Below are 24,286 nucleotides of genomic sequence, written 5' to 3' on the forward strand. Positions count from 1 at the left end.
AGTTTGTGAAAGGGTGCCTAACAGTAGTTCACAGCAAGCTCCACGCCTGTTTGGATGCGAAACACAGGTAGGCTCCTACGTAAGTTCTTCACAGCTTCAACAGCAAAGTCAAGCTAGCAGCTGGTGCGATTTCAGTCTCCTTCACGTTTTTAGAGATTAGATTGCCCTCTTGTGGGAAATAGGAAGGTAAAGTTTCATGGGATCTCCCCTTGCCTTTATCCAAGGCCACTGTGGCTGGCACATGTCCCATCTCGGGGCAAGCACAGACCCTTACCCTTCTGGAACACGGACACAGTTCTGTCACATCGTTTAGTTTTTCTAGAGAAATAAATTCCGGACTTTTTTTAAATCAGGGGATTACATATAATGCTAGCAACTGTTTCCATCTTTTAGAAAAATATCTGGGAGGCACGCCATGTGTGAACAGGGTATTGCATATTAGTCTGCAGAATGGTCTGGTGAGTCTGGAATACAGGGTGATAGTACAGTTAGCATCCCAAGTAGTTAGTAAATAAGGTGTCAGCACAGTTTGGGGAGCCTAAACTATAGGATGCATGATAGGAGGTAGCTGGAAAGGGAGGGTAGGGGCTTGAATAAATGTAGCTTGTTCTTTGATCAGTGGACAATCCCACAGGCTTTGAATCAAAGTCATGTGATCTGCGATTTAGCATAACTGCTGCCAGAAATAGCACTGTGACATGGCACCTGGGTGGCTCAGTGGGTTAAGTGTCCCACTTTGGCTCAGGTCATGATCTCACAGTTCATGAGTTCGAGCCCCATGTCGGGCTCTCTGCTGTCAGTGCAGGGCACACTTCAGATCCTCTGTCTCCCTCTCTCCCTGCCCCTCCCCTGCTTTCTCTCAAAAATAAACAAACGTTAAAAAGAAGAAGAGGAAAGAAATAGCACTATGACTAGTTCCCGCTAGAGCAGAAATGAAAATGGAGCCTACTGTCTCAAGCAAGCTCTCCAAACATGGTAGAAAATGACAAAATCCTTCATCAACGAATGTAACCTTCTTGATTCTATTTCAGGCTTCCTGAGAGAGAGTTGTCGAGACCAGAAGGGCCACAGTTTTTGTTGTTGTTGTTTTTAATAGCTTTTTTTGAGAGAGAGGGAGACAGAGACAGACAGATCATGAGCAGGGGAGGAGCAGACAGAGAGGAAGACACAGAATCCAGAGCAGTCTCCAGACTCTGAGCTGTCAGCACAGAGCCCAACGTGGGGATCGAACTCACAAACCGCAAAATCATAACCTGAGCTGAAGTCAGATGCTTAACCGACTGAGCCACCCAGGTGCCCCTGGGGGGCCACAGTTTTGTTGTAGATGTTGCCTCATGCCTCCTGTGCCCAATGCACAATTAGAATGTGGGATCTCCCACCATGGAGGGTCTGCAGGGGAAGCAGAGTCCACAATGCTGAGGGACCATGTTCTCTGCATCTGTGGAGGTTAGGGTGTCAGTGAAGGAGACCACAAAATAGACCAGGGAGACCTGGAAAGCACGAAAACCTCCCTTCAAGGTTTGACTAACACTTGTGGGCAGGGGGATGAAGTGAAGGTCCCTCCCAAAGGAGGATTGAGAGGCAAGTCGGAGCTCAAAACAGAGGACACTTCTCGCTGATGGCAACAGAGGGTGGTGAGTGCCAGTGTCACATGTCAAGGCTGGTTCCAAACAACCCTTGCCAAAAAATTCCTATAAAACAGACTGTACCTTTACGGTGCTTCTTTTTCACCAATGACTGGAAAGATTTGAAAGCTCTAAAATTGCAGCTCTTCTCCCTGACGAAACACATGCTTTTAGTGTCTTGGGTTGATAATCAATGAAGTAGCTTCATGGTTTAGTCCATAGCCCACGTACATCAGAATCACCAGAGTTCATTGTTAAAACCTGCAAATTCCTGGACCTCAGACCCACAGAGTCAAACTATATGGGGGCATGGCCCGGGAATTTGCATCTTTGAAATAGCTCTCAAGTTGATGCTTAAACACATTGGAATTTCAGACCTTCCTTTGCATTCAGGGGAAGGGCACTGTCATGGGGAAAGTGTCTCTCTCCAAGAACAAGAGGAGAAGATCCATTCTTGTGATAAAGCCATTATTGCAAGGTTATCAAATTATAATCCATGGTTTGAGAAAGCCTCCAGCCCAGTGATTCTCGACCTTGGGCAGTTTTCCCCCCTCCAGGGGGCATTTGGCAATAGGACAATAAAAAATATTTCCAGGGGCACCTGGGTGGCTCAGTCGGTTAAACGGCCAACTTCGGCTCAGGTCACGATCTCGCGGTCTGTGAGTTCAAGCCCCACGTCGGGCTCTGTGCTGACAGCTCAGAGCCTGGAGCCTGTTTCAGATTCTGTGTCTCCCTCTCTCTCTGCCCCTCCCCTGTTCATGCTCTGTCTCTCTCTGTCTCAAAAATAAATAAATGTTAAAAAAAAATTAAAAAAAAAATATTTCCAGACAACTGGGTGGGTGTCATGTGCATCTAGTGAATAGAGGCCAGAAATGCTACTCAATATCATCAAGCACAGGACAGTTCCCTAAAACAAAAACACCAACTTGTGCCACAGTTGAGAAGCTGCTCTAACCTAAGTTCAGCCTTCTGTTTTCATAAATGAATAGAGAAATCTAAACATACTAATGTTTAGCCATTTTTTTAGCTGCTTAACATCTCAAGCCCTTCCTTTATTTGAGAAATTCTCAACGAAGTCAATCTTGTGAGAGGCAGTGCCCATCTCCCGCTAGAGAAACCAAAAGGTAAGACACCCCCACCAACCCCCAATTCCACAGTGAGGCCTCAGCATCTGATCAAGTCCTGGCAAATCTGAAGCTCCCATCTGGAGATTTTAATGTACAAGTGATGCAAGAAGAATAAATAGCTGGCCCAACAGCGAAGAAGTCATTCCACTGGGCAGGGACACTGGCAGGGCCAGGGCTGTGTCCAGTGGTCATCACTGCAGGGGCAATGTGTTCAATACCAAGAGGGCATCAGCAGTATCCTCACCAGATGGTCTCCAGAGAGTGACTGGGCCTGTGGCTCTAGCCTCCTGCTTCTCTTATACCTTCCCATCCCCCCATCCTTGCTTCTCCAGCCCTCCTACTAATTCTGTGAGCCATCCTACAGCTTTTCATTTGTTTAAACCTGCTTGAGCCAGCCAGGGTCCATTTCAATTGCTTGAAGCAAGAATTCTGAATAATAGAACCATTCTAGGAGCTTTCCTAAGCACCAGCATCATCATTTTAAAATATCCACAGCTGGTTCCTGCACCTTCTGATACAGGGACTGGAAACTTGAAAAGTGAGGGAGACCAAAACAGCAACCCTAAATCTACACATGATGGGGACCCAGAGCAGGCATGCAAGTGCACTACTGGGACAGAAAACATATTTTTACCCATGGTTTTTCTCCCTTATCGTATTGTATGATGTGAGGTTATTTAAGATTTTTCAAATTCATAAATAATAAAATTTATTTATATGGATGACAAATAGGAAGGCTTGATTCATCAAGTGTCAGAATCTCAGGAACTGTCAGGTTGGCAGTAAGGAGCAAGGAGGGCTCTCTAGCTCAGAGGGCAGTTTAGAAAGGCTTCAAGGTAGTGGGAAGTAGAATGTCATAAGGAAAGAGGATCATGGGTCATCCCGGTATTGCAGGGCAACATGTTTCAAAAGTCCATACACTGGTTGCCGGAAGCTTGAAATGTATTTCCCGCAAAAGCATGGCTTCACATGGTGGCTAGTATCCCAGGCTAGCCCACAAAAGCCTCCTAAACATGCACAGCTACATGTAGATATTATCAGGGAAAGTTGTAGAGACAACAGATGAAGCATTTTTATACATTACTCAAGGCTACTAAAAGGGCTGCAGAAAAACAAGGGCACCAAGTGAAAAGACAGGTTCAGTAGAGACAGGAGGCTGAAGTCTGCACATGTGCTTTATGCATTAAATATAAATGCCTGAAGAACCCTCTTAACTTCCTGGGTTTTTCAGGCACATATGGATCTCAGCTTATTCTTCATATCACATGCATCCATAGTTCTTTGCTCTGCAATAGTCTTTTAAGTTCAATCATCATATTAAAATAAATGCTCTTCTCCCTTTCCAGAAATCTGGGTTTTCGGTGTTGAAAGGGACCCTGGAGATCATTTTGTCAAACCTCCTGTCCAAGGCAGGAATTCTTTCCACAGCATCCCAACAGGCACACTCCTGGCTCAAGAACCAAAGACAGTCCACTTCAAGTTTCCATGGTCCTGCTATAAAAGTCATTTGTACTGACCCCACATCGGTTTCCATGAAGTGACCACTCAGTGGTCTTAGTTCTCCCCTCTCAATGACCCAGAACAAGTACAGCTCCTGCTCTGCAGATTTCAGCCTTTCAATTACTAGTTGACTGTCTATCCATTCCCTGATCTTGTCAAGTTCAAGGTTTCTCACTGCTAGAACACATTCCCTGTAACCTGGCCCTCCTGGTCACTTGCTGTGATCCTTTAAAAAATGAAGTGTCCACAAGGAAAAGCATCCTTCAGTTGTGGTATGACCAAGATCAATAAATTCTTTCTTCTGACGTGCACACCCTACTTCCATTCAGCCTGAAACCAAGTTAATGTTTCTTAGCAGCCACATCACACCCACAAATCACGTTAAACTTGTGGTTAAGTAAGACGCAAAGACCTTTCAGTGAACTATGGCCAAGACAAACCTCTCCCATTACGAATACGTATAATCGATTTTTCATCTCAAATGCAGAACCTCAGGTTTACTCTTGTTAAGTTTCAGCTTGGTTCAGGGCCCAGCATTCCAGCCTGTCAAGATAATTTTGAATCTTGATTCTGTCATCTATCACACTTGCTATAGTCTTCCCACTTTGTGCTTTCAATATATTTGATAAGGATGACTTCTAGGTATTCATCCAAGTGTTGACAAAAATGTTGAACAAGACAAAGTTAATGGTGGTGTCCTGTGGCATGGTGCTACTGATGTTGTTCCAAGTAGGCAAAAAGCCAGTCAACTGATGGCTCTATGGACAAGCTTGTTCAATGAGCTGTGAATCTACCTAATTATACTATCGTCCAATCCATCTTTCACCAACTTTATCTATAAGACTATCTTGGCAAGAATCCCCAAGGGGCCAATCGTTTTTTTCTAGTCATTTTTTTCCACCCACCCCATATTATTGAGAATACCCTTCTCCCCCAACCACCCAGTCTGTACAACCCCACAGCCCCAGAGCTCAGCCGACTGGACCAAGGGAAAGGACTCTGAATGCCAGAGGAACCACATCATAGGCTGAGCCCCTCTTCCTCTTGAAATTTGGAAATAGTACACTAATTAGTCTTTTTGGTTATCAGAGAGTTAAGTTCTATAAAGTTAGAACAGGGCAGCTACATACAGCTGCCATGCAGAGGAATTCAGAGTGCCAAGAATAAACTGGATCAGCCACGTCCCCAAGAATCCACAAAGCCTGAGAAAGACATTCATTCTAACTAGCCATTCAATAATTTTTGGAAAAGTCAAGAAAACATCTGTCCCTCCTCAGCTCTGTGACATACCTCCACTTTTCCCTCACTTCTTTAGGCTCACCAACAGAGGCTCTAGAAGATCTCTTCAGACCCCTTCAAAACCCCAAGATAAAAATTAACTGCACTCAGAAAACACCAATAGAGAGAATAGGGGACTATCTCATTGTCTGATGAGCATCAATTTTTCCACTTTAATTTTATTGTGGTAAGAAAATTTTTTGATCCTTAATATTTTATTCCTCTGACCCATCATCATGACCACTTTACACATCTTCAATGTCCTCCTCCCCTTACTTCTTTGAGATACCTTGACTTGTCTCGTTTGCAAATGTATATTTGACCCGTTTGCATATTCGGGTTATCACTTTTCTCTTTCAAGTTTTTTTTTTTTATTTTTTTTGCCACAGCTGGGCCTCTGTCCCCCATGGACCACAAAGCAAATTCTGAAATGTTGCATGGGTATAGGTGGGTCTTAGGTATACCTGGCTACATAAGAAAGCCTGTGTGTAAATTAATGTGTTGAGAACTTGGCATGATAGTGCCTGGAACCTGGCTGACGAGCATTCTCCCTAGTTCTCTTTGTAATATAAGTCTTAAAAATAGCAGAATGCAGTTTCAAAATTTAGAGCCTGCGGGATTTTTTTTAATTGAAGTATAATTGGCACACAACGTTATATTACTGTCAGATATACAACAGAGTGACTCCATAAGTCTATACATTTAGCTATGCTCATCACAAGTGTACCTACCATCTGTCTCCATACAACACTATTACAATACCATTGACTATACTCCCTACGTATTGTGGTAATAACACTTAAAACAAGATATACCCTCTTAAAACTCAGTGTACAATAAGTATTGATGATAGGTACAATGTTGTACAGCAGATCTCCAGAACTCACTCATCTTGCTCATCTGAAACTTTATGCCTATTGATGAGTAACTCCCCATTTAACCCCTCTCCTCAGCCCCTAGCAACCAGCATTCTACTCACTGATTTTATAAATTTTTTAGAAAACTCAAGTAGAATCATTTATATTTGTCTTTCTGTGACTGGCTTATTTTCCTTAGCATAATGCCCTTAAGGTTTATCGATAAGGTCGCATATTGCAGAATTTCCTTCTTATTAAAAACTGAAGCATATTTCATTGTATGTGTATACCACATTTTATCTATTCATCCATCACTGGACATTTAGTTTTCTTCCAAATCTTGATCATTGGGAGTAGTGCTACATTGAACAAGGGAGTACTAACATCTCTTTAGGATCATGATATCAATTCTTCTAGATAAATACTCAGAGCCAGAATGGCTAGATAATGTGGTGGCTCTATTTTCAATTTTTTGAGGAATCACCATACTTTTCTCCATGGTGGTTGCATCATTTTGCATTCCCTCCAATTCTCAAGGCAACTTACACATGGTAGAAAATATTTGCAAGCCATGTATGTGATAAGGAGTTAATCTCTAAAATAGAAGGAATTCCCATAACTCAATAGCAAAAAATAAAATTTTAAAACAACTCAGGCAACAACAGATGTTGGCAAGGATACGGAGAAAGAGGATCTCTTTTGCATTGTTGGTGGGAACGCAAACTGGTGCAGCCACTCTGGAAAACAGTATGGAGGTTCCTCAAAAAACTAAAAATAGAACTACCCTATGACCCAGCAATTGCACTACTAGGCATTTATCCACGGGATACAGGTGTGCTGTTTTGAAGGGACACATGCACCCCCATGTTTATAGCAGCACTATCAACAATAGCCAAAGTATGGAAAGAGCCCAAATGTCTATCAATGGATGAATGCATATGTATACAATGGAGTATTATTCAGCAATCAAAAAGAATGAAATCTTGCCATTTGCAACTACATGGATGGAACTGGAGGGTATTATGCTAAGTGAAATTAGTCAGAGAAAGACAAAAATCATATGACTTCACTCATATGAGGACTTTAAGAGACAAAACAGATGAACATAAGGGAAGGGAAACAAAAATAATATAAAAACAGGGAGGGGGACAAAACAGAAGAGACTCATAAATATGGGGAACAAACTGAGGGTTACTGGAGGGGTTGTGGGAGGGGGGATGGGCTAAATGGGTAAGGGGCACTAAGGAATCTACTCCTGAAATCATTGTTGCACTAAATGCTAACTAACTTGGATGTAGATTTTAAAAAATAAAAAATAAAATTTAAAAATATCCTAGTTTAAAAATGAGCTAAGAACTCCAATAAACAACAGGTACACGAAAAAAAAAGCTCAATATCACTAATCATCAGGGAAATTCAAACTAAAACCACAGATAACACCTTATACTTGTCAATTGGCTATTCTCAAAAAAAAAAAAAAAAAAAAAAAAAAAGACAAGTGATGATCACTAATTTTTAAAAGTCCAAAGATGTTAGAGGAGCCTGGGTGGCTCAGTCAGTTGAGTATTCTACTCTTGATCTACTCAGGTCATGATCCCAGAGTCATGGGCTCAAGCCCTGCATTGGGCTCACACTGAGCATACAGCCTGCTTAACATTCTCTTGTACATGCTCACTTGCTCTCCCTCTGCCCCTCTCCCCTGCTCACACTCTCTCTAAAATAAAATAAATTTTAAAAATCCAGAGATGTTGGGGTACCAGGGAGGCTTAGTCAGTTAAGTGTCCAACTTCGGCTCAGGTCATGATCTCACAGTCTGTGAGTTCGAGCCCTGCGTCAGGCTCTGTACTGACAACTCATAGCCTGGAGCCTGCTTCGGATTCTGTGTCTCCCTCTCTCTCTGCCCCTCCCCTGCTTGTGCTCTGTCTCTCTCTCTCTCTCTCAAAAAAAAAAAAAAGAAAGAAAGAAAGAAAGAAAGAAAGAAAGAAAGAAAGAAAAGAAAAGGAAAGGAAAGAAAAAAGAGAGAGAGAGAGAAAAGATGTTAAAGGACCTGAATGAATTCACAAACCTAATAATCAAAACCAGGACTAGAATTCAAACATTCGAACTCATTGTCCCATGTTCTTTCCCAGACATTACTCATCTGAGTCAGGACAGAAGAACAATGTGTTCAATTAATCTTCTGCTTTTAATTTTGAGCTCTTATTCAGATATATATAGATTTTCTTTATTTGAAGAACAAAGTTACATCCTACTTGAAAGAAAAAAATGGATAGTTAAGGGGGAAAGTTTTGATTTTTTTAAATAATCATGTATAGGATAACGTTTCTAAAATTAAGTAACTGACCAGCATAGGCAGAAATGTAAGTTCTTTTTTTAATATTTATTTTAAGAGAGATAATGCATGTGTGAGGGAAGGGAGGGGGTGGGGGGAAGACAGAGAGAGGGAGACAGAGAATCCCAAGCAGGCTCCCCACTGTCAGCCCAGAGCCTGACATGGGGCTCAAACCCATGAACCGCAAGATCATGACCAGAGCTGAAATGAAGAGTCAAAGCTTAACCAACTGAGCCATCCAGGCACCCCGTAACTTCTTCCATGAATTATTTGTTAACTTTAGAATGAGACGCTTTGGGATATTCTGGATACCCAAGATATACGGATGTATTCAGGTAAGTGGTTACATTGACAGCCATTTAGAAACATTTTCCTTGAAGACCATCACAGATGCTTCAAAGTTATTTGGAAGGAGCCAATAAGGAAGAGAATAGAAGGGAATGGTAGCATATGCTAGGCAGTGAGGATCCCTTTAATCCCTAAGTCACTGTTTTTAAGACTTGGAAATGTCTAAACTGAATTAGAAACTTTACCTGAAGGTTAATGTCAACTTAAGAAGCATAATCATTGCTTGACTCAAACGTAAGCATCCCTGAGAGGGCAGAGGGCCTTCCCACTTGGGTGAGGAGCAGATTATATCTTTATGAACCCACTCTATCCTCCAAGCTTAATCAAATTCCCCAAGCAGTTAAGCACATCAGGCTGTATGAATTCTCTGCAGAGTATTTTTCATTACTCGCCAGCCAATAAACAGAATTAACACCCTTCCCTAGAGTGCAAGTTCTCCATGGGAGCAAAAGAGCTGATTCCCTCCTCCCAGGGCCTCACGACCTAGAACACAGACTGACAGCTTTACATTTACCTAATAACACTTATTTATGCCTTACTACTTATGCCAGGCATTGTTCTATTTGCCTATTTAATACTGAGACTCAATCCTCACAACACCACCACAAGATAGGCTCTATGATCCCCATTTTAAAGACGAGGGTGCAAAGGTTCTGCTCTAAAATGGTTCCACATGACACAGCTGGTAAGTGCAAAGGCTGGGATTTGAACCCACATGTTATGGCCCAGGCCCTGTGCTCCTAACTCCCACATTGCACTGCCGCTCATAGTAAACCATCAGCACACTGTTGAATAAAGAAAGGAAAATGACAAGAATGGCATGAAGGTACCTTCAAGGAAATATTAGCAAATTACCCATCCATTCAGGAGTTTTAACCAAACAACAGACTTAAAGTTGACCTAATTCAGATATTGGGTATTTGTTTTAATGGCGGGGGGAGATGCCGCTCTGTTGAGTACTTTGGAGAAACTGTTTTTGTGCATTTTGTCAGAGACGGAGAGGGAGAGAAGGAACAAGTAGGGGAGGGGTAGAGAGAATCTCACACAGGCTCCACACTCAGCATGGAGCCTGACATGCAGCTCAATCTCACAACCGTGAGATCATGACCTGAGCAGAAATCAAGAGTCAGACAACGATTGAGCCACTCAGGCGCCCCAGAGAAGATGGTTTTATCTGCACTGCTCACCTGCTCAGACACATCAGTGGCTGTCTTTGCTGCCCAAGGTCCACTCTTAGACATTTAAGAGCCCCACGCAATTACCTCCATGGAGCTTCTGACCTGACCTCCCTCTCAAGGCTTCAAGTGTTCAGTTGGATGTGATGTGTCCACCTCTCTATGCCACCATGCCTCTGCAGCTGGTATAGACAGTCCTGCCCCCAAGGTTTTCCTTCAGAGCTCGCCACTAAGTACCAGGCATGTGCTTCCCTCCCCCCGCCCCGCCCCCCCCCCCCAATCCTCACACCTACAGAAAGACTAAACCACCTGCACAAGCTCAAAGTGGCATAGCCACGATTTGAAACTGGGTAGCCTAAGTCTGGCAACTCTCTTTCCCCATGCCACAAGCAAATGACTCCCCTTCCTACAGCCTTCTCTGCTATCCCTTCCCAAAGGGAGCTCTCCCATCTCTGAAGTCCTACATCGCTTATTTTATCGGTCTTGTTCATTGGAAGCTTAGCCATTCCCCCCCCCCCCCACAGGAGACCAGTCACCTTCCCAAATGAACTGTAAATCAGAAGGTCAGTCCAAAATATTTTAATATCAATAAAGGGAAAGGGGGGTTAAAAGTGCCCACAGCAGACGGAATTAGAGCAGGGGCACTCAAAACTCTAAACTGACCAATTTGTACTCTGTAAAACTGAGATCATTTTAACTGCTGTAATCTGAATACTATGAAGTTGTGATTTCCTATCTGAAATTTGACTAATCATTCATACTTACTGAACTGATCTTTTATAAGATGAAATGTGTTTATGGACACTAAACGTTAATTCTGATATCACAAAAAATGCCATCATTTTTAAAGAGCACATAACAGAACACAAAGTGCACAATTCTACAATAAAAATAATTCAATGTTAAAGGAAAAGGGTGGGGTTTTTTTCTTGGCTCCTCTCTCTGGATTTGCTAAAGATAAAAAGCCACCAGCAAGCTTCTATTAAAAGCTGTTCTTTGTCCTTTTTTCTTAATCAGAATTTATGAAGTCAATTTTATTTAAATTAAAAACAAGAATTCTTCTTGAAACATGTAATATCAAACCAATTCCTTGATTTTTTTCCTTCCTCTTAATTTGTAACAGAGACTCTAAGAAAATAAAATCTAGGGTTAAGGAAATTTCCATCAATGTGAAGAAAATATTTTCCAAAATTAAAATAACAAGTTCCTCCCTGGTTAACATAACTGATTTAAGTTGCAGATACATGACTGGCCCTGAGATCACCTTCCTCCCCAAGCTCTGTGAAAGGGCCAAATCCACATCCTTTTCAACAACTCGCAAGTCCTCTATGGGACTACCTTTTTTATGAAATGCTGCACATACTACCAATGCTACATAAATATTTCATGATACATTACCCCGTCTTGGAATTTTCTGCAAGGCTGCACAAAGTCTTTAAAATAGCACACTGCAAGCCATAAAATAATCAGATATAAAAAGCAAGCTATATCAACCCCTCGATTAACTGTTTTTTAACATGAATTTCAGAAAAAGGAGTGTTATTACACTTTAATCTCAGAAGAGAGATTTGCTATTTTTATTACTTTACTAAAAGGCTTTAAGAATTACACCTTTTTTAACATCAAATATTATTTCTTAACTGGACAGGAGCCTTCATATTACAATCTGTAGTCAAAAATAGCCCAGTGTGACTTGAAAACAGACCACAGACTGTGAACTGTAATAGTCAGTACACTCTCTGACACACAGTAGATGAATAAAATTTCATCGATTGACCTAAATTGTGCCTAAAGCTTAACAAAATGTGTTCTTATGTATTAAAATGAATCTCAATGCTTCAATTCCACTATCTGTAAAATTAAAGGGCTAGTGACCATTAGGATCCCTTTTGGCCTTAAAAATCTGACATTTTACTTCATCTACAGCCCTCTCCCAACCCCAGTTTCAAATTTAATAATTTGGGACATAAATAGCTCAGTAAACCAAAAACATCCACAGGGAGAACAGAGGCTAAGATCAGGGAATCAAACTTCCAAACTAAGCAATGCTTCCCATGTAGAGGGATCCCCAGGAAGATAATAATGTATGAGAAACTACTTTTACAATTTTTAAACACTACATATGTGTAAGGTGGTATAATACTGAAAACTAAAGAGTAGCATTTTTTTCCATAATATGAAATGCTGATGATACTCAAATGTAATTGGAAATCCTATTCTCTCAAGACACAAAAGTAGGGTCACTATATTCAAATCCCCCAATATAGCTCTGTTGTCCAGATAATTAAGTGATAAGACGGTGAAAAAAAATGTTCAACTGTTCACTTTCTTGTGTTTCTTCAACCCATGAATAGTTTGGCTTATTTGGGACTGATTACATTGAAAAGAGAATATAACATTTCATTGTAATAATTCCACTTGCCAGACTTTGATGGTCAAGTGGACTGTTGTAGAGCCTTGAGCTTGATGCAGTAAAATACGTGTGGTTTGTTCAAACCAGAAAAGTTCATCTAAAGGGTTTTATTTTGGTTTTCTGTTTTGTGTTTTTGTTTTGAATGTTAGAATCTTTAGATTTAGATATTTGAAACACCATCCCTTTCTAATCTGACCTACTGCTCTACGTATACCACTTACGGAGCTCTGCTGGGCTCTAAAATATAATTGCTCATTTTAGAAAACAATGTGGTAAATTTAAATGGTAAAACAATATGGTAATTTAGAAAATTAAACTAAGGAAAACCCAGAACTCCAAGGTTTTGTTTCCCACTTAGGCTGGTCTCTGACTTAAGGAGAGATGGTTGGGAGAAGGCTGCCATCTTGTGGCCAAGAGTAAGAACTTGTTCCAAGAGCAGAGCCCATGCCCAGAGCCTTTGACAGCTGCTGCTGCAGGAAGGAAGACTTCCTCTCCAGGAACCTGTGCATCCCAAGCTTCTCCACTAACAAGAAGCAAGTCTTCAGAAATACAGTTGAAAGGACAACTCTTTGCATAAACCTAGCCTTAGGAGGAAGATGAAGTGGGAGAGAAGAGGGAGAGGTATGGGCTTCCTTAGCAGTACAAAGAACCTCCACAACTCTGGTCTAAAAAATTAAAAGAAACCAAGCCGAGAGGGATCAAGTGACTCAAACCCCAATCTCCCCTCTTCCACCAAAGGGCCCTCTCCTCTGACAGACTTCTTCGTCACACATACTTTTCCTCCAGATTTCTCATCACTTTCCCATAACCTCAGGCTGGGAAGCGTCAAAAGTTATTGACATCCAGGGCTTAGAAAACACCTATAAAATTCTTTTCATTTCATCCCAACACACCTTGGAGATTTAACTTGAGGTGAGGAGGATGAGGACTCCCAGATAATGAGACTCTAGATCAAGGTTGTCTAGTGAAATTTCTGTGATGATGAAAATGATCCCCCATCGGCACTGTCCGATAGAGTGGCCATGACGCCCATGTAGCTATTGCAGTGAGGAACTGAAGTTTTCATTTTATTTGCTTTTAATTAATTTTGATGAAATGGTCCACATGACTGGTGGCTACCCCACTGGACAGTACAGCTGTAGATCTTGCCTTCCTAATCCATTCCAGTAGATCACCTTAACAAACAAAAAAATATATATTTTTATTCAAAAAGCTGTTTGACTAACAAATAGAGAATAGTAATATTACAGAGCACACAAAAATAGAAAACGCGGTCTCTGCTTTCCAGGAGTATACGATCAAGTGGGCACGGATAAAGCAGGCAGACTCATAACTAGAACCGAGAACACAGGGAGAAGGGTCACTCTTTGATGGGGAGCTACAGGACTGGGTTAGTGGAGACTTACAAACAAAACAGGGCCTTAACAGGTCGCACAGCAGGAGGAGGGGACACAGGCATTGAAAGAACATGGAGGCAAGAGCAAGGAACAGAGATGGGAGGTCATGAGGTATGCACAGGAAATGCCAGAAAGCTCTATCCACCTCAAGGAGTGGCTTTGTGTAAGCCAATCATTGGAGGGAACGTTAGAAAAATGTGTTAGGACCAGTTTCCAAACATAAAAATGAGAGACCCTAGGAAGGAACTATGGGAATAAAAAGGAGGGGACCAATTAAAGAAAGACCGAAGAGGAGGAAACCGGACTTTGGAAATAATTCTATCTTGGAGATGAGGGAGAAGAGAAGATTCCAACTTTTAAACCCAGGGCACGTGGAACGTTGCTGGCACCATTAATGGGGCAGATACGGGGACAGGGGGGAAACAGTGAACGCTCAAAGGCTGTTGAAGTTAATGAGATAGCCAGGTGGGTCAACACCTACTTTGAGAAGTGAAAGAAGACAGAAGAGAAGCGGGGCGACGGATGTGGGTCAAACCAGAGACCACAGACTGCGACCATGGAGTGGAGGGGTAGATACAGGAGGAGGAGGAAGCAGAGAGAACCAAGGATGCCTGTGATGGTGAATAGCCCCCTTGCAGGGATGGAGGAGACACAGAATCATTAGGAAAACCCAAAGAAGCAGTTCGCCTACAACAGGGATGGGAGGGGGACTTCTCACTGCATGTACTTTGCACCTCTTGGATAAGCATGCCTACCTTCCTAACTACTTAGGTGCTGAGCAAAGATGGAAAATAGGCCTTCAATCCCCATGCCCACAACAGTGCAGATTAAACCCTAATGACAATCTGATCTCATTATCTCAGGAGGAGGCCGGAGGGTGAAGTGAAGGGCCCCCCCAGGGGATGGTGAGCCATAGAGGTTTTGCCTCTGTCATGTGGAAAGGTAGCCCTAAACTAAAACATAATTTGGCCCCACCTATCAATGCTTAAAAGCAAGACCCATACTCGTATATGATCTAGATCAGTGGTTCCCAATCCTAGCAAATGGTCAGAATCACCTGAAGACGGCCAGCGAGGCCCACCCTCAGAGAGGAGGGTTGAACAGTCTGGGCAACCGACCTGGACTCCCCAGGTGACTCTCATGATCAGCCCAAACTGAGGACCATCCATTGATTCCAAACATGTATAAGGCTTCTAATCCAGTTTTTAGAGTTCTCTTTAGTATTCCCCACTACCAGTGCCATCTTTTACACTCTTGTGCACATTGTGGTGGGCAAGCACTTTTTGTAACTTCAAGACGTCAAGCTATATCAAGCACAATCTAATAGCAGGAGACTCACATTATCTCATTTAATCCTTAGAGAATCCTAGAGACATTCAGTTCCCTGCCCAAGATCCCACAATTAGCCACAGCCCAGAACAGACCCTACAGCCCACCCCTCTTTCTGATGCCTCTCCGCAGTCCCCAAGCCCAACAGTTCCCCAGATGTCCTGGGAAGCAACTGGAAGGAGCATGTCAGATTCCGTGAGATACAAGAAAGGAGTCAGTCATAGAACTTTAAGGAAACCCCACAGTTTCTCCCTGGGACTACCTGCCTTTGTGGAGCTTCACCCAGGATTGGTCTTTAAAGGCAACTGGCCTTGGGGCACCTGGATGGCTCAGTCGGTTACGGTTAAGCGTCGCACTCTAGATTTCAGCTCAGGCCATGATCTCATGGTTCCTGAGTTCGAGCCCGCCTCAGGCTCTGCATTGACAGTGTGGAGCCTGCTTGGGATTCTCTCTCTCTCTCTCTCTCTCTCTCTCTCTCTCTCTCTCTCTCTCCCCCTCTCTCTGCCCTTCCTGCATGCGCTCTCTCTCTCTCTCTCAAAATTAAAAAAACAAAAACAACTTTTAAAGGCAATTGGCCAGCACAAGGGCGCAAAGTGATTTCCTTTCCTTATTCTTGTTCAAATCTGCACCAGGGGGAAACAGGTGTTGCAAATACCTACCACTTCTCTGATGAAATAGCAACAACATCTCACTCCGAGGAACTCTGACACAGTAAAGGACTCCTCTTCCCCAACCTACCCCCTTCCAAAAGTCCAACAAAAGCAGCAAGATTCATCCCAACCTGGCGAGGGGCTTTCCATCTTTGACACTTTCTAGGCTGCAGGGAAGGGAGCACACACGGGGCGGGGGGGGCGCTGCCGGGGTTTCGACCTCTGTGCAGCTCTGGGTGAAGGAACACATTTAAAGGCCCCAGGACAGCCACGTTCGCCCAGACTGAGTCAACGCGGCCGCCCTGAATGCTAGCCTAACTGCAGCCTAAAAAATGGTGACAAGCGGACAACTCTGCCGTGGTGCCGCTTCACCACTCGGCACAGGCTTACTCTCAGCCTAGCTCGCAGAGTCTGAAAATCCCGCTCCTGGATCCTTGGCCAGGGCGCGGCCCCCTTACCCGCAGGTGCACAGGTCGCAGAGGCACTTCCTCTTCACCGGGGCCATCCCGACACCTAGATGTCCGCTCCGAGCATCCCCTGACGCCGCCGCCTCTTGGGCCCCAACCTCCTCTCTGGGGACACGCCCAGTCTCGAGGGCCTTGGCAAAAGTTCTGAATATTTACTTCAAAGCAAACTTAAGTGGCCTTTTGCAAAGTCGGGCCGTCTGTTCCCTTCCCGGAGCTGGCCTCACACAAGAGCAGAAGTGAGCGTGCCCTGCGCACCAGCCCAGGTGACCTCCCCCTGCGCGCGCAGCCTGGGCCTCTGCAGGCCCGACCCATGCACCTGGAGCAGCTGCCCGCGCCCAGGAAGCCACGGGGCCTCTGTGACGTCCCCAGGGACAGGAGCTGAACCACAGGGTGGCAGTGATGTCACAAGGGCCGCTTGTGAGGTCAGGACGCTCCCGGAACCTCACCCGGCGGCCCAGGACAAATGTTCCCTATTGAACCGTAAAGAAACCGAAAGGCGAAGGTTGTGACGGCTTTGGAAAACTCGTAGGTGCGCAAGTCAGCAAAGGCCATGAGCACGTGTGCAAAAGGGCCGAAAAGGCCAGTCATCACATGCGGTGGCATTTTCTATCTCTAGGATCTGTGATGCCCCTTTAAAAAGGCATCCTTTGACCTCCTTTCGGCTGGCCTTAAATACCATTTCCGGGTCTTCTCATAGAAATCCATACCTTTGGCTCCACCCTCCCATCCACCTTGAACTCTTGAGAACAAAGCAGTTTCAGGGTGCCTAGGCCTTTCTCGCTCAGGTGGGTGCTTACTCGCTTTTCCAGGTGCTAGTAATGATGCCTGGGCAGTGGTCCTCATTTTAGAGCTCAGGTTTAGCCATCGGAAACACCCGGCTTCATAAAAGCCAGATTGCCAGCCCCCACCCCACCCTGGAAGTTTGATCCAGTAGGTCTGGGGTGAGTGGAGAATGTGTATGTCTGACAAGTTCCCGAGTGTTGCTGATGCTGCTGCACCAGGGACCACACTTTAAGAAGCACAGCTGCAGAGGTTCTTTTGGCCTCTGTCGTCCTTCCCTGATCCTGATCCTGAGAACCACCACAGATCCTGCCCAGAAGCCACCTCCAGTCTGGGACTCTAGTTCCCTCGGGAAGCCAGGTGATTCTGATCATGAGGCAAGCTGAGTTGTTTGGAATCAGACATCATGGCTTCCTGGTTGTGGGAAATAGGAGTTTCAGGTATGGACAGTCCTATGTTGTTTTTTTTTCCATGCTCGCTAACCCTCCCCATTCATTTTAGTGAACGAGTCAGAGCACCTTCAACTGCAGGCCACTTAATATTCCAAGTTTTGGGGGTTTACTTTCTTCCACGTTAGGCTCCAGAACGGAGGGCAGCAAACTATTGCCTGCAAGCCAAATTCAGCTGGCCATCTGTTTTTACATGGCTAGTCTACTAAGAATGGTTTTTACTTTTTTTTTTAAATGTTTTATTTATTTTTGAGAGAGAGCATGCATAAGAGGGGGAGGGGCAGAGAGAAAGGGGACAGAGGGTCTGAAGCGGGCTCCATGCTGACAGAGCGAGCCTGATGCGGGGCCCAAACTAACAGACGGTAAGATCATGACCTGAGCCAGTCAGATGCTCAATCGACTGAGCCATCCAAGCACCCTAGGTTTTACATTTTTAAATCGTTGAAAAAAGTAAGACTATTACATGACTCACCAAACATAAAATCCAATTTTTAGTGTCTCTAAATAAAGTTTTGAGTTTTGTCAAAAAATTGGTAGAAATATTCCTGGTTTTGCTTGTAGGCCCACAAAAGAACTAAATATGTACCATCTGGCTTTTTACAGAGAAAGTTTACCAATCCCGGATCTAGAAAGTCAAAAAGGTAGATCCAGAGGAGAGCAAAGCTTACTGATCTTTCTTAAGAACAGAAGAGTATGGGGGTGCCTGGGTGGCTCAGTTGGTTAAGCGTCCGACTTCGGCTCAGGGCATGATCTCACAGTGGTGAGTTCGAGCCCTACGTCGGGCTCTGTGCTGACAGTTCAGAGCCTGGAACCTGCTTCACATTCTGTGTCTCCCTCTCTCTCTGCCCCTTCCCTGCTCATGCTCTGTCTCTCTCTGTCTCAAAAATAAAAAGTAAAAAAATAAAAAACAGAAGAGTATGAAGCTGCTCCTTGCCTTCCTGTAGGAAAGATGGAAACCTTGGGGGTTCGGGAGACAAGACGGAGAGGTGGGAACTATTGAAAGCCAAGGCAAAGCCTGCCTGCCATCCATTGACAGGGAACATCACATAATTTTTCCAGAAGAACTAAAATCCTGGACACCAGCCATGTCTTGACATCTGCCTAAACATGATCCATGAGTCTTCCAGAAGAAGGATGCCCCATTCATGCCCACAGACTTTAATGAGAACCACCTCCCATTCAAACTGCCTTTGTGGATAGATCTTGTCAACAACCTGTGTGTAGTACGCCCAACCTCCCCCATCCCTGCCTTCAACAGAGTGGAGATCTTGAAAGATGAATGGGGTGTGGAGAAAATAACCTCAACACTGGTACTTCTGCAGAGCCCATGCTGGCCAGCACAACCTGCCCCCACCCCACTTTCTACACTCACTGCCCACATTTTGTTAGTTCCAGCCAACTCTACCCTGCCCCATCTAAACACCTCCATAACCCTGTGCCAAATGTCCTTGCCTGCAAAGAATTTACTGTCACTTGCTATATGCTAAACACCTGTGCATGCTTTCCCACAGGTTCTCTCATCTATCTCTTAAAACTGACAAAATCTGGGGCACTGGGGTGGTTCAACTGGTTGAGTGTCCAACTCTTGATTTCAGCTCAGGTCACAATCCCAGGGTCATGGCATCAATCCCCACGTCAAGCTCTGTGCTGAGCATGCAGCCTGCTTGAGATTCTCTCTCCTTCTCCCTCTACCCCTCCCCAACTCATGCACGTGTGCTCTCTCAAAAAATTTTTTAACTTAAAAAATCTATCATATTACAAATCAAAACACTGAAGCTAGGAGTCAAACTCAAGATTACACAGCTGATAAGTCCTGAAATTGGGATTCAGGCTCACCTAGGTCTTTCTTTTTAAACTTTTCCACTTAAGAAAAGGACAAAGTAAAAGAATGAATGGGGGAATTTGGAGAACATAAAGATCACTGCAAACAGTGTTTTCTCTTAGTATTGTCCATTTGCTTCTTAATAGGACCATCTTTATTTAATATTTCCCCAAAATCTTTTTGTAAAATTGACACTACTCTGTGAGGCTACAGAATTTTTATTCCTTAGCCTTGTAACTAACTCACCCAACCCCCAGCTTCTTGCTGTACATTATCTGAAAATCTCTTTGTAGAACATTGTTTAAAAAATCTATAGTTATTGCTTTGAGTGCAAAGCACTTTAGGAAAACACTGTCTTCTCAGCACCCTAAATAATTAGGATTGCTAAATTTCACTGGCACCAACAGAAGACATAAATAAGACCATCATAAGACACAAATTAAGCACCTAACATTAACCATTCAGTCACTCCACATTGCCATTGACAGGAAACATCACAAACACTTAGTGGTCCCCTAGCTCTTTCAAACCAAGCATTGTGCTGAATAATGGAGACACAGACAGTGTCCTCATGGCCCTTAATCTAGACAGAGAAATGGGCAACCAAAATATTGCCCAAGTATATCACTATAAACTATTAAAGGGTGACGAAGCAAAAATAGAAGGGTCTGGTGATTTCTGTCAGATATTTGAGGAAGAAATAATAGCAATTCTATACCTACTCTTAAAAAATAGAGAAAGTGGGGCGCCTGGGTGGCTCAGTCAGTTAAGTGTCTCACTCTTGGTTTCAGCTCAGGTCATGATCTCCCAGTTCACGGATTCAAGCCTCGCGTCAGGCTCTGCGCTGACAGTGCGGAGCCTGCTTGGGATTCGCCCTCTCCTCTCTCTGCCCCTCCCCACTTGCATCTCTCTCTCACTCTCAAAATAAATAAAAATAAATGTTTTTAAAACATAGAGAAAAGAACGCTTCCAGAAGCCAGTATGACTCTGATTCTAGAGTCAGATAAAATTGTCACGCAAAAATGACAGGCCAATATCTCTCATTAATATGAATGTAAAAATCCTTTTAAAACATTAGCAACCAGAAACCAGCAACGTATAAAAAGGATGACATAATATGACCAAGAGGAATTTAGCCCAGGAATACAAGGTTGTTTTAATAGGGGAAAATCGATGTCATGCACCACTTCAGTTGAATAAAGGAGAAAAACTACCTGATCTCAATAAATTCAGAAAAGTCATTTTGTAAAATCAACACTCAGTTGTGACAAAAAATCCTCAACAACTTAGGAAAAGAAGCGAATTTCCTTGACCTAATAAAAGGTATTTACAAGAAAGCTACAACTACCATCATACATGGTGGTAAGACTGAATTCTTCCCCTATGATGTGGGGAACAAGACAAGATGTCTGTTTTCACTGCTTCTATTCAACATCCTACTGGAAGTTCCCCTCAGTGGAATAAAAAGAAACTAAATGCATCAAAATTAAAAAGGAAAAAATAAAACTGTCTTTAGTTCAGATGCCATGATCCAATATGTAGAAAGTTTTAAAAAATCCTATAAAAAAAAAACTAAAAAAACTACTAGAAATAAGAAGCAAAGCTTCAGGAGACAAGATCAATTACAAAAAAAAAATGACTTTCTAGATCTTCACTATTCAGTTAAATTAACGATCTGATCCACAATAGCACCAAAATCAATAAAACAGCTAGGAATAAATATAACCCTAAAAGTGCAAAACTCCTACAGTAAAAACTACAAAACACTGCTGAAAGAAATTAAAGATCTAAATGAATGGTGAGATTTATGATGTGAATGGGTTAGAACATTCAATATTATTAAGAAGGCAATCATCTCCAAGTTGAGTTACAAATTCAATGCAATCTCTGTCAAAACTCCAGCAAACTTTTCTTAAAAAATTTTTTTAATGTTTATTTATTTTTGAGACAGAGAGAGACAGAGCATGAACGGGGGAGGGCCAGAAAGAGAGGAGACACAGAATCCAAAGCAGGCTCCAGGCTTCAAGCTGTCAGCACAGAGCCCAACGTGGGGCTCAAACTCACAGACCGTGAGATCATGACCTGAGCCGAAGTCAGACGCCCAACCGACTGAACCACCCAGGTGCCCCCAGCAAACTTTTTTCATAGAAATTGGCATGCTGATCCTAAAACTTTGTATAGAGGGCAAAGGACTGAGAATAGCCAGACAATTCTTCAAAAGAACAACAAAGAGGACTTAAACTACCCAATTTCAAAACTTATCAAAACTATACCTAAAGTAATCAAGACAGTGTGATATTGGCTGAAGATGGACGTACAGATCAAGGAACAGAACGGAGAGTCCATAACTAAACTTTTGTATTGATGACCAATTGATTTCCAAAAAAAAGTGGCCAGGCACTTCAATGCAGAAAGGATGGTCTTTTCAACAAATGATGCTGGGATGATTGGACACCCATATTTGGAGTGGGGTATAACTTACACCGTGACATAGTTCATACAAAAATTAACTCAAAGTGCATCATAGACTTAAATGTAAAACCTAAAACTATAAAGCTTCTAAAAGAAAGCAGGTAAGCCAATCTTTGTGACCTTCAGTTAGACAAAAATATCTTAGATATACACCAAAATCATGATCCATAAAATAATCCATAAAAATGAGCAGACTTCATCAAAATCATTTACGCTTCAAAAGACACTGTTAAGAAAACAAAAAAGACAAATACAGATTGGGAGAAATACTTGCATATCATTTATCTGATAAAGGACTTGTATCCAGAATATACAAAGAACTCTTACAACTCATAATAACACACCCCAATTTTTAAAAAAAAAACAAATGATTGCAAGAGATAGATCACCAAAGAAAATATACAAATGCCTAATAAGTGTATGATGAAAAGATGCTCGTGCAGAAAGGAGTTAACGCAGCAAGCCTAGAACTGTTATCCTTGGAAAGTCCTGGTTGTGACGATTACCACTGGCTAAGAACCTGGAATTCAGGAACGTTCTGAACATTCCCTGATAACAATGGCTTGCTGTGCTGAAACAATGTGGTTCATGCTGAACACCTGCTTTTTCTTCTGGGAACGTGGAATTTTGGTACATGTGAAGTAGACAGTACCCGTAGGGTAAGCCCCCTTAAGCCCTCGGCCCTGAGTCCCTAATGAGATTTCCTGGCAGACAGCATTTCAGTCTGTTGTCACAGCTCATGGGGGAATGAAGTACGTCCTGGGTGACTTCACTGACAGGGGACTTTTGGAAACCTGTACCCGGCTTCCTCCAGATTGCACCCCTTGCTCCTTTGACATTTGATGACTTTGCTATGAGTCCTTTCACTGTGATAAATCGTAGCCATGAGTGCCACTTCAAGCTCAGTTCTGTGAGTGCTCCTAGCAAATTACGGAACCTGGAAGCAGCGGTCAAGACCCCGAACACAAGCCACGTCATCAATAATCACTAGGGATATGCAAATTATAACCGGAAGGAGATTCCACTTCCCAGCCATTACAATGGCTATAATTCAACATTGTTGCTGAGGATATGGAAAAAGTGGAGTCGTCATATATTGCTGGTAGGAGTGTAAAACAGTACAGCTACTTGAGATGAGAAAATTTTGGCAGTTTCTTAAAAAGTTAAACAGGCACTTATCACAGGATCGGCAGTTTCACTCTTAAAGTACCGTTTGAAAAAGAAAACCACAGGCCCAACATGGTGTCACTTAAACCAAGTCCCCAAACTGGGGCTTAATACCCAATCTAATTGCAGGTTCCACCTCCCCCAGAAATGTGGCCTTAACTGGTCAGTGAGGAAAACTTTTCTTTCCATCAGCGCCAATAAGTCTATCACCTTGGTCCTCTCCATCCCTCAAAGAAAGATGAGGTGATCTACATGATAAGACGCCTTGCTTCCTGCTCCACGCCCCCCAAACAGCCTCAGCTGAGGCAATTCTTTTCTTTTACTAAACACCATTTTTGCCCCTACCCTCCATCTGTAAGAACCTTCCAACTCCCAGAGCGCCTCTCCGCTTGCTAGATGGGGTGCTGCTCAATTCATGAATTGTTTAATAAAGCCAATTAGATCTTTACATGTGCTTGGTTACGTTTTGCTGTTTGACAGATGTGGTGGCAGCAGGCGGGTCTGAAGCGAAGTTCCCAAAGCATTCAGGGACAACGAGAAACACAGGCGTGATACCTGCAACCCTTTACATTCACTTTCTCAGGTTTCTAAGGGCCGTGGGTGAGCTGCTTGAGATCTGAGCTCTGCTGCTTTGGAGTCTAATCGGCCTTCGGGTCAGCTTGAGCCCGCAGACAGTTGACAGGCGGTTCTGCCCAGAGCCACCTAAGCTGATCCCTTTGTCTGGAGCCCAGTTGTGCTGGCAGTTGTGCCTGGAACCCCAGTGAGGTGGCGGAGAGGTCCCCCCTGAGCCAGCCCCTGGCCCTCAGGCCACAATTCCCCAGGTTGAGAGCCTCAGCAAGGTTCTATGGGACTTGGTGATGGTGTGCACAAGGCCTTCTTATGACCAGGACATATCACTGCTAATATATTAAGGCACATGTTTGTCCCGTCTTGTGTAAATAAAGGCTACCGCTAGCAGGATCATGAAGGCCCCAAAGCTGCAAAGCCGATGGGCACCAGTCAAGCATTTAGAGGTTGTTAGAGAGCTCCCAACCTCAAGAAGACTCCTGTGATAGGCTAAGTTGGTCAGGGACGGGTTAAAGTGACACTAAGTCACCC

General features: G+C 43.3%; 1 protein-coding gene and 1 long non-coding RNA gene across 2 annotated transcripts in view; one reads left to right on the forward strand and one right to left on the reverse strand.

The window, feature by feature from the left end:
* Positions 1-16,849, reverse strand: part of SAXO1 (stabilizer of axonemal microtubules 1) — a 95,188-nt gene extending 78,339 nt beyond the window's left edge. The window contains exon 1 of the mRNA XM_060609693.3: positions 16,490-16,849. Coding sequence (XP_060465676.3) covers positions 16,490-16,536 — 47 coding nt within the window. The 5' untranslated portion in view covers positions 16,537-16,849. The remainder of the gene's footprint in view (positions 1-16,489) is intronic.
* A 96-nt stretch (positions 16,850-16,945) lies between these two features.
* On the forward strand, positions 16,946-18,911 carry LOC132663864 (uncharacterized). The gene is made up of 2 exons (XR_009603301.2): positions 16,946-17,027; positions 18,672-18,911. It is a non-coding gene; the product is annotated as an uncharacterized LOC132663864 (long non-coding RNA).
* Positions 18,912-24,286: the final 5,375 nt, after the last annotated feature.

The sequence above is a fragment of the Panthera onca genome, chromosome D4 (genome assembly GCF_046562875.1).
Source record: "Panthera onca isolate mPanOnc1 chromosome D4, mPanOnc1 haplotype 2, whole genome shotgun sequence".
Taxonomy (NCBI): domain Eukaryota; kingdom Metazoa; phylum Chordata; class Mammalia; order Carnivora; family Felidae; genus Panthera; species Panthera onca.